The 10,490-nt window shown below is 38.0% G+C and overlaps 2 protein-coding genes and 1 long non-coding RNA gene across 4 annotated transcripts; all 3 read left to right on the top strand.

Moving 5' to 3' along the window:
• The first annotated feature begins 2,142 nt into the window (after positions 1-2,142).
• Positions 2,143-4,122, top strand: LOC116025811 (F-box/FBD/LRR-repeat protein At1g13570-like). The gene is made up of 4 exons (XM_031267166.1): positions 2,143-2,285; positions 2,407-3,230; positions 3,348-3,500; positions 3,599-4,122. Exons 2-4 carry the CDS (start codon positions 2,469-2,471, stop codon positions 3,947-3,949), a joined length of 1,266 nt encoding a protein of 421 aa, XP_031123026.1. The 5' UTR covers positions 2,143-2,285; positions 2,407-2,468; the 3' UTR covers positions 3,950-4,122.
• A 525-nt stretch (positions 4,123-4,647) lies between these two features.
• Positions 4,648-5,316, top strand: LOC116024493. Its single transcript, XR_004099490.1, has 3 exons — positions 4,648-4,731; positions 4,813-4,867; positions 5,164-5,316. It is a non-coding gene; the product is annotated as an uncharacterized LOC116024493 (long non-coding RNA).
• A 2,055-nt stretch (positions 5,317-7,371) lies between these two features.
• LOC116024856 lies at positions 7,372-10,022 on the top strand. Of its 2 annotated transcripts, XR_004099534.1 has the most exons (6): positions 7,372-7,600; positions 7,717-8,032; positions 8,128-8,954; positions 9,074-9,226; positions 9,326-9,763; positions 9,880-10,022. XR_004099534.1 is itself a non-coding variant. In XM_031265867.1 (5 exons), the coding sequence occupies exons 3-5, from the start codon at positions 8,850-8,852 to the stop codon at positions 9,677-9,679; spliced, it is 612 nt and encodes a 203-aa protein (XP_031121727.1). In that variant the 5' UTR covers positions 7,372-7,600; positions 7,717-8,032; positions 8,128-8,849; the 3' UTR covers positions 9,680-10,022. The 2 variants fall into 2 exon arrangements, 1 of the variants encoding a protein (XP_031121727.1); XM_031265867.1 differs by having other exon boundaries at positions 9,326-10,022.
• Positions 10,023-10,490: the final 468 nt, after the last annotated feature.

Here is a 10,490-nt window from a genome sequence, read left to right as displayed (position 1 = left end):
GAAGGGCGTGGGGGGAGAGGAATTAGGTGGAGTACGTGGGGTGATCTGTGCAAGCCTAAAATGCAAGGAGGGATGGGGTTTCGCACGGTGAGAGAAATGAATTTAGCTTTACTTGGTAAGCAGGGGTGGAGGTTTCTTATGTATCCTAATGCTCTTGTCTCGAGGGTCTTTAAAGCCCGATATTTCCCGAATTCTTCTTTCTTGAATGCAGGGGTGGGGTCTAACCCTTCTTTTGTGTGGTCAAGTATTCGGGAATCTCCAAATCTGGTAAGGGCGGGTGTGCGGTGGAGAATAGGGGATGGAAGTAAAGTAAGGGTGTGGGGGGATCCGTGGTTACCGGATGCTGAGAACCCTTTTGTTGCTACCCCAGAGCCTATCTATTTAAATGAGCCTTGTGTCCAGAATTTGTTTTGCCCAAGTCAAAAACAGTGGGACTATGAGCTTTTGAGAGATATGTTTTGCCCAAGGGATGTTGACTTCATTATGAATGTTCCTATTCCTCTTTCAAATGTAGGGGATTCTATGTATTGGGGCAGGGAGGAGAAGGGTTTTTACACGGTTAAGAGTGCGTATAGGCTTGCAAAGGGGATTGAGCGAACGGAGAGGGAGTTAGGGTGGACGGGGTGTGGTCTTTGAATATACCTCCAAAAGCTAATAAATGTTTTTTCTGGACTCTTTGTTCAATGCGTCTCCCAACAAAGGATTTATTATATATGAAGCGGGTTAATTGTGATCAGGTGTGTATGTTATGCGGCTTGGCAAATGAGTCCGTTGTTCACCTGTTCGCGAATTATATTGCTCTTTTGCTCGTGATTGTTGGCGTGAATTAGATGCTGCATGGAACTTATCTTATGTGGATTCTGCCCAGTCTTGGCTTGCAGAGATGTGGAATGTGCTTTCAAAGAATATGCTAGAAAAGGTGGTCATGGTGTGCTGGGCATTATGGGAAAACCGCAACTCACTGTGTTGGAAGAATACTAGTATGCCTCCTATAACAGTAGTTCAACATGCATTAGCATTTTATGAAAATTGGAAGAAAGTGACAGTAGCTACGCATGAATGTGCACTCATTTCTAATACTGCTGTTTTGGACTCGACAAGTTGGCTGCCACCGCCACCAGGATACTTGAAACTAAACATTGATGTGTCGATGGCTGTGCATCACCGGAGAATGGGTTTTGGCTGGGTTTGTCGTGATAAGACGGGTATTGTGGTTGGAGTGTGCATGAATAGCATGATGGGCCTATATTCGGTTCGGGAAGCGGAAGCTATGGGGGCGAGGGAAGCTTTGAGTTGGATAAAGTTGATGGGTTGGGAGCGGGTGATCCTCGAAACTGATGCCCAGGTTGTTACTAGAGCGGTACAAGGTGGTCTAGATTTCTCTCTGTTTGGGACTATTATTCATGACATTAGACTTTTGTTGAAATCTTTACCGTATGTTTGTTTTGTTTTCGCTAAACGTAGTAGTAATATTGCCGCTCATACTGTGGCATATCATGCTTCTTGTAATATTGAGGGAGGTCCTGTTGTATTTCTGGATTCTAGCCCTCAGTTTCTTTCTGGTGTTGTTTGATTCTATTATGGTGAATGATAAGTTTATTTTCAAAAAAAAAAAAAAAGTATAAGAGGTTGTGGATTTTAGCTTTAGTGGAGGCACATTGACTCCTTTAAATTTAATATTAATTTTAGCCATTAAATATTTTCTTTTTCTCTCTGAAAACGAATGTTTGAATTTAATGTACAACTAGAAAAAACTAAAAAATAATAGGAAAAAAAATCAAATAGACCTTCAAACTTTAGCTAAAATGTCAATTAGCCCTTTAACTTTTTAAATGTGCAATTACACTCATCAACAATTAATAAACAACTTGCTGTCACAGGTCATTAGGGATCCGCCTATTCTCCGGCAAATATTTCAGACAAAAAAGTGATCGGCGACCGTTCGACAGTCACTGATAACGAAAAAGAAGAATGCGACAAAGGAGTCGCCTTTTGTCGCATTCTCCAGCGCCTTCTCAACATTTTGAAACTCAAATAACCATAGTTGGCAATATTTTTTTTTGAGTACTACTGACCCTGCGAAATTGGTATTTGCTCTTAAATATATATATATAATCCTTCGCCCTTCAACCACTCAGCTCCACCGCGATTCTCCAGTCTCCCCTCAGCTCCACCGGCGGCCGGCCTTAGTCTTCTCTTAGAGTCTTCTCCGTCTGGCGTATGCTATTCTGATCCGTTTCCCTTCAGCTTTCCTAACCCGCAAAGGCCCAGACCAAACATCAGAGGTGAGGGTTTCTGTCACTTTCCCCAATCTCTGTTTTCTTTCCCACTCTTAGCTTCCTTTTTTTTTAAACAACTCTTTGCTTCCTAATTTCCTTTTTATTTACGAAATATGGAATCTTGCAGTTGAATAATAGAAGGATTTTAGGTTTCGATTTCGACCGACGCCTCATTGTTCTTTCAATTTAATGGCTGGGCGACTCAAAGCCGTACCGGATGCAAGTAGGGATTTAATAAGTGAGCTGCCTTTAGAGGTAAAGGACAGAATTTTGGGGTGTTTGCGCACCCCAGAGGCCGCCAGAACTGTTATGCTCTCAAAGCACTGGAATGATGTTTGGTTGCAACATGGGCGGCTTACATTCGATTGGGAATTCTTGCAATGTGTCGAACGGTGCTATGATGATGAAGGTATAACCCTCGTGAACATAATCAATAATATCCTCTTTTTCCGTGCCGAGCCGGTTAAGAAATTTACTCTACGGATTTCATCTGATGATCCTAGGGCGCAACAGTCTTATTTTGATAGGTGGTGTCTTTTTCTGTCAAGAAATGGAGTGGAGGAACTTAACATATGTTTAGATACTGATGAGGAGGAATATAAGCTACCATTTTGTTTACTCTATTGCAGGACAATTAAGCAACTGATAGTTCGTGGTCCCTTTATTGATTTGCCTGTAAATGCTTGTGGTATATTTTCCAACGTCACTTCATTAGTTTTCTGCAAAGTTGAATTTAAGCGCAGTGTTAATGGAATTGCCTCTAGTATTAGTATTCCTAAACTTGAGAAGCTGGCTTTCGGATTTTGTCGTGGGATCAATAAGTTTGAGATCAGTCCTCCAAAGCTTGAAATGTTGTGTGTTATTGATTATATATTGGAGGTTAAGTCGAGATGGTTGGCGCCACATTTGAAAGTCATTAAGACTCTTTGGTTGTGTGGCTCTTCGTTGTGGGTAAGAATCTAACTCATTTTACTTGATGCAATGCATGGATATATATAATTCTTTACCTTCTAGCTTGTTAAAGTTCTTGTGGTGGCTAATTTTGTTTCTTCGTTCCTATTTTTTAAGCATATGGATGTATCTGTGTTTCCAACTGCAATAAATCTACAAGTAATGAAGCTATATGATTTAGATTTTGGTTGTCGGAAGCAACTCGCCGTTGCTTTGCAATTGCTTCAAAAATGTCTCAACCTATGTGAACTGCATATCATTGCGTATAAGGTAGAGTATATATTTGGCAATCATGTAAGATTCTTCTTGTTTTGCTTATTCAAATGTCTCATAGTTGTGCTTGTTTTTCATTTCTTCTTGAGTTATAGTCCTGTTGGAAGGATGACAAAGAAGATGCTTCAAGGCTTTTGGAGGAACCAAACAGTGGCTTTGTTATTCAAGAGTTGAAGATGCTTAACACAATCAAGATTGAATCATTCAGGGAATTCTCACTTGAAATGCTTTTTATGAAAATGCTGCTCTCAAAATCCCCTGCGCTAGAAAGAGTTGTTATTGTGAAGTCTTGGGGTATGAATGCCTCGGAGGTGAAAATCCAAAGGAAGTTGGAATGCTTCCCTCGTGCATCTCCAAACGCACAAATTTTCTACGCGGGCAATTACCATACGTCTATGCGTGATGATTGGTCCGATACCCATGGTTTTAGCCTTTATGAAATTTAGTATAGTGAATCTCCATGGGTTCTATTTGGTTGTAGCTTAGAAATGTAAGCAAAGGTTGTGTTGTAAATTGAAGTGTTTTCTAAGTTGTTCAGCATGAGGGAATTGTAATCAGCTAGCATTGTGGGCAATTAAGAAATACTATTTGCTTTTGTTAATATAAATTACCTCAATTATGCTGCTCCTTTTTTTTTTGTGCGTAAATTAGTTCATCTAACAATGTTAAGGCATTTGATAGTCAGAAAAATTCATGCCATAAATAGGCCAATTTCTAGTCATTAAAGCATTTTCATATAAATGAGAGGTTCTCAATCATAACATCATCAACAGAAAATTTCATTACGTTACAAATAGGTCAACACATAATAATAATCATCAATAGATCAACACATAATAACCTAATAATCATCAACAGATCAACACATAATAACCATTAACAGAAAAATTCATTACGTTACAAATAGATCAACACATAATAAAGATGTAATCTTTGATGGAAGTGTAATACCCATATTTTTAGAAAAACAATTATACTTATGTTTATTAAGTGAAGTCAACAAGTCAAAGCTTCTTAATTTGACCTTGGATAAAATTACCAAATTACCCTTCCTTACACTTAAAGGTTAAGGAATCACTTGTCTTGATAAATATCCCATTTGCAAGAATATAACTCATTTTGAAAGAAGATAAGGAGAGTTGCTAGAGAGATAAGGGAAGGAAAAATCTTGAAGCTTTGATCTCCATATTCTTCAAGCTTAGGTCAAGTAATTTTTGGAGTATTCAAGGTAAGTTTGACCTTCATATTTCACTCTTTTTTAGTTGGGTTTATCATTGGAGCCCTAAGAGTGATGCTTTGAAAATATTAGGGTTTTGACAAGGAGTATTTGGGTGAGCTAAATAGCTAAGATTTGGATGTTTTAGGTAAGTGGTTAACTCTTCTCTCCTTATTTTGCAAAACCCATAACTTATTTGGAATATCTACCAATTGGAATACCCATTTTAGGATTAGTTTGAGTTAACAATATGTTGGGCTTTTGATATAGTATGACTCAAGCTATTTATGATTGTTAAAGTGTGAGTTCACTATTATGCGATTTATGAGTTATTATTATTAATTTTTAAGTATATGTTTGAAGAAGTGCTATGATATGTTTTTGGACTATTAAACTTGATTATAGATATCTTTGGGCATGCCTAAGTATGGATTTTGTGAATAGGTGAACATGACCTTTTGGACTTTAATTGTAAGTGTGATTTGTACTAAGGGGTTTTGCTATAAGAGAGGATCAAGTAAGTTATTTGGCAATTATTAGTTTATGAAGTCAGATTTGTTTTGCCAAGTTATGAGCTATACGGATTTCATATTACTTTTGGATATGTACTTTGTTATGTGGTGTATGTTAAGGAAACGATTTTTGCTACAATGGGCTATTTGATTATAAGAATTATTTGGAATGTTTGACCAAACTCATGAGGCAACCTACAATTTGTATTTATTTTTTTCGGCTTGGAACGTTCCTAAATGCTCATTCCGAATCGTCGAGCTTGACTCATTCCGAATCGTCGAGTCTTTACTTTTGAATTATTTGTTGGAACGTTCCATCCGGCTCATTCCGAATCGTCGAGCCTGACTCATTCCGAATCGTCGAGTCTTATTAGATCATTATACCGATAATGGCCTATGCCACAAGGTATAATGGTGGGTGTAGTTTGCCAATAAGTCATGGGTTAAAGAATGATTTGAGCTTTGAAGTATTGTGTTATGAAATAATGTTGATGCCCATGTAGCTAAAGCTAAAGTTTCTACTTTGGAGAACCTGTGTATGGTATGATGGAATTATATGGCTTCGATACAGTTTGAAGATCGTGATTTGCACCTATTAAATTACTCTAAAGCTTTAAGGTTACTTGATCCGGGTTGAGAAGGGTATCACTTACTGGGCATTAGCTCATTATTTGTATTTTTCCTCATGTTTTAGAGTAGTTAAGGATATGTGAATAGTACGAGGCGCAAGTGGTGGGATCTTGAAGGTGACTTTTGAAACTAGGAGATCAGAAAACTTAGTCCTAGTATTGGAGCATATCACGAGCTTTTGGTTATTCGGATATTCCCTTCGACCCTTTGTATTTCTGGTAATCCCTTGTGCTTGATTTTGGTGCTTGTGATGCATTTTGGACATACTACTATTGATTGTAAATATTTAATAGTGGTGAATTGATGAGTGTTTTGGGAAGAACTAGTTCTTTGTTGTAGAATTATTATGTATTCAAGTGTTGTTATGAAGGTTTCGAGAGGTATGTATGGTTAGGCTTCGTATTGTTACAGGTTTTCACGTAACGATACGGCCGGGTCATGTCCTAGAAGTGGGGCGTGACAGGAAGCATGTAATAAAAACAAATGTGTATTTCATCTTCTTTTTGCGTGATAGAACGTTACAAGTTATCAATGTCATACGTGCTACATGACAATTTTGTTGATTAGATAAAACCTAGCAAATGACCACATGTACTTGAGTCGTTTAGGATTGGACCAAATATCTCTTCACAGAGCCGATTTTTTTATTTGCGTGGCCCTGTGCTGGTAAGTAAGTGAGACCCTATCAAAGTATAAATAAACTGCGAATTGAAGAAAAATTGCAAAGAAAAAAATGCAAAAAAGCTGAATTCAAACTTTATTTATTATGAACAAAATTCTAAAGATAATACTAACTACAAATATTTTATTTAAAAAGAGCTGTCTAGCATTCTTTGACGCAAATACATATACTAACTATTGGACCTAGGGCTGGACTAGGGGCCTCTAAATTTTGGGATCCTGTGCTGTTGCCCATCTTGCACGCCCTAAAATCCGGCCCTGTCTCCTCGTCTCGTAGACAATAGTTACAGTATCAAATAAATTTATAGATAATACAATTTTATGATATGCATGGATAAATTACAATAAATAAATACTTATTTTGAAAATCTAAAATAGAAGATGAAAGGGAAATTTTTGGCCTTCATAGTTAGAGCAACTACATCAACAAATATTGTGAGGTTCATGTCAGGCTATGATCTTGAAGAAGCAATCTTAAACTGGTGTGAAGGATAATATTTGAAGAAATAATTCTCGTGCAAATGTAGAGTTAATGTCAGGAATGGCAGAAAAAAAAAAAAAAAAAACAACAGCCGCGAAGTGCGCGGTTGGGCGCACTTCGCACCCATGTCCACACGCGCCCGCATGGGCGAGTCAGAGTGGCCGCCAGTCTGACTTTATACCACCTTTTCGTTTTTGTTTTTTGTTTTTTTATTTAAATTGTCAGAATTTATTTTTCTTTTCTATTTTCTTTTTCTCTTTTTTTCTTTTCTCCCATATTCTCTTTCCTAATCACACTTACAAAAACTCCTCAATTACCGCGAAATAACTAAACTGAGTGCTCTTAGTACTCCGTAACATTTTGAAATTCAATGGAGCACAAATGGTAGACTATTGGTGGCAAATCCCTATACTCTAGTTCAACACTCAGCCGTCTCTCTGTCTCTCCACCGCGATTCTCCAGTCTCCACTCAGCTCCACCGGCGGCCGGCCTTTGTCTTCTCCATCTGGTGTATGCTATTCTGATTCGTTTCCCTTCGGCTTTCCTAACCCGCAAAGGCCCAGACCAAACATCAAAGGTGAGGGTTTCTGTCACTTTCCCCAATCTCTGTTTTCTTTCCATCTTTTTTTTTCCTTGAAAACAATGCTTAGGTTCCTAATTTCCTTTTTATTTACGAAATATGGAATCTTGCAGTTGAAGAGTATAACGATTTTAGGTTTCGATTTCCACTGACGCCTTCTCCCGCGCCTTCTTAACATTTTGAAACTCAAAGTACCATAGTTGGCAATATTTTGAAACTCAAAAACCACTCAATTTTAAAGTTTAGGACTATAATTGGCAAAATCACCATCCTCTACAACGAAAATGAAATCCCCAGACTCTAGTTCAACACTCAGGCTTCGCCCTTTAGCCCTGCAACTCAGCTGTCTCTCTGTCTCTCCACCGGCGGACAGCCTTAATCTTCTCTGTCTGGCGTTTGCTACTCTGCTCCACGGCTAATCTTCAAGAGGTGAGGGTTTCTGTCACTTTTCCCCCCAATCTCTGTTTTCTCCCCAACTCTTAGCTTTCTAATTTCATTTTATTTACGAAATACTAAATTTACAGTTGAAGAATAGAAGGATTTTAGCTTTTGATTTCGACCGAAGCCTCATTGTTCTTTCAATTTAATGGCTCGGCTACTCAAAAGCGTACCAGATGCAAGTAGGGATTTAATAAGTGAGCTGCCGTTAGAGGTAAAGGACAGAATTTTGGGGTGTTTGCGCACCCCAGTGGCCGCCAGAACTGCTATGCTCTCAAAGCACTAGAATGATGTTTGGTTGCAGCATGGGCAGCTTGTGTTCGATTCAGACTTCGTGGAAAGTGTCAAACAGTGCTATGATGGTGAAGGTAGAACCCTCGTGAACGTAATCAATAATATCCTCTTTTTCCGTGATGGGCCGGTTAAGAAATTTACTCTTCGGATTTCATATGATGATCCTACGCCGTAGCAGTCTGATTTTGATAGGTGGTGTCTTTTTCTATCAAGAAATGGTGTGGAGGAACTTAAGATATGTTTACATACTGATGCGGAAGAATATAAGCTGCCATTTTGTTTACTCTCTTGTAGGACAATTAAGCAACTGATAGTGCGTGGTCCATTTATTGATTTGTCTGTAAATGCTTGTGGTATATTTTCCAACGTCACTTCATTAGCTTTCTGCAGTGTTGAATTTAAGTGTAGTGTTAGTGGAATTGCCTCTAGTATTAGTATTCCTAAACTTGAGAAGCTTGCTTTCGGATTTTGCCAAGGGATCCATAAGTTTGAGATCTGTTCTCCAAAGCTTGAAATGTTGTCTGTTATTGATTGTATGTGTGATGTGGGTGAGTCAAGATGGTTGGCGCCACATTTGAAAGCCATTAAGACTCTTTGGTTGTGTGGCTCTTCATTGATGGTGAGAACCTAACTCATTTTACTTGATGCAAATGCGTGGATAGATATAATTCTTTACCTTCTAGCTTGTTAAAGTTGTTGTGGTGGCTAATTTTGTTTCTTTGTTTCTAATTTTTCAAGCGTATGGATGTATCTGTGTTTCCAACTGCAATAGATCTGCAAGTAATGAAGCTATATGAATTAAATTTTGGTTGTCAGAAGCAACTCTCCGTTGCTATGCAATTGCTTAAAAAATGTCCCAACCTATGTGAACTGCGGATTATTGCGGATGAGGTAAAGTATATATTTGTTAATCATGTATGATTCTTCTTGTTTTGCTTTTTTCAAATGTTTGACAGTTGCGCTTGTTTTTCATTTCTTCCTGATTTATAGTTCCGTGGGAAGGATGACCAAGAAGCTGCTTCAAGGCTTTTAGAGGATCCAGACAGTGGCTTTGTTATTCAGGAGCTGAAGATGCTTAACACAATCAAGATTGAATCATTCAGTGAATTCGCACTCGAAATGCTTTTTATGAAAATGCTGCTAGCAAAATCCCCTGTGCTAGAAAGAGTTGTTATTGTGAAGGATTGGCATATGAATGCTTCCGAGGAGAGAAAAGTCCAAAGGAAGTTGGAATGCTTCCCTCGTGCATCTCCAAACGCACAAATTATCTTCACGGGCAATTACTATGCATCTATGAGCGATGACTGGCTGGATACCCATGGTTTTACCCTTTTAGAATTTTAGTATGGTGAATCTCCATGGGTTCACCCTTTTAGAATTTTAGTATGGTGAATCTCCATGGGTTCTATTTGGGTGCATCTTAGAAATGTAAGCAAAGTTTGTGTTGGAAGTTGAAATGTTTTCTCACTTTTCTGAGTTGTTCAACATAAGGTATTTTTAATTAGTAAGCATTGTGGGTAATTAAGAATGTTCCTATATTTCAGGGTGTGAGATGGGCGCATACGAGAGGCTGTTTGGCTGTTTTTTGGTGCGTAAATTAGTTCATCTAACAATGTTAAGGCATTTATTAGTTTTATGATGAATAAGTCATTCTGCAATTCAATCCTTACGATGTTCAATTGTAGCATTGGCGACTTGCGCGTGTTGATTGGGACTTCTTCCTATATATGTTTCCAAATATGCAATATCTACAAAGCTACCTTTGAACAAAGTAAATAACATTCTCTTGTACATTTACTGATTAGATCCATCGAGACTCCACCGTAGAGGCTATTTTGAATATTGGTAGCGACTTGATATGGACTCAATGTAAGCCTTGTCTGCAGTGTTTAGCACAGATATCGCCGATTTTCGATAGGAGAAATGCTCTTCCTTCATTCTTGGCTCCCCTGCAGAAAAAAGCTTACAAATAAACCTGCAGTTAACCTGTTAAAAATGTTAATTAGTCTTTCTTTTTTTTTTTTTTTTGGGTTCAGTGGCTTATTTCGAAGCTATTTGTGTTTGGTGGCTTAATTGTTGTTTCTCAAATAGTTCAATGACTTATTTGTATTTTATCCTTATTTTTTTCTTTGCTCAAACGACTGTTAATAAAAGA

Source organism: Ipomoea triloba, chromosome 7 (genome assembly GCF_003576645.1).
Source record: "Ipomoea triloba cultivar NCNSP0323 chromosome 7, ASM357664v1".
Classification (NCBI taxonomy): Eukaryota; Viridiplantae; Streptophyta; class Magnoliopsida; order Solanales; family Convolvulaceae; genus Ipomoea; species Ipomoea triloba.
This window is presented reverse-complemented; position numbering and strand designations above follow the sequence as displayed.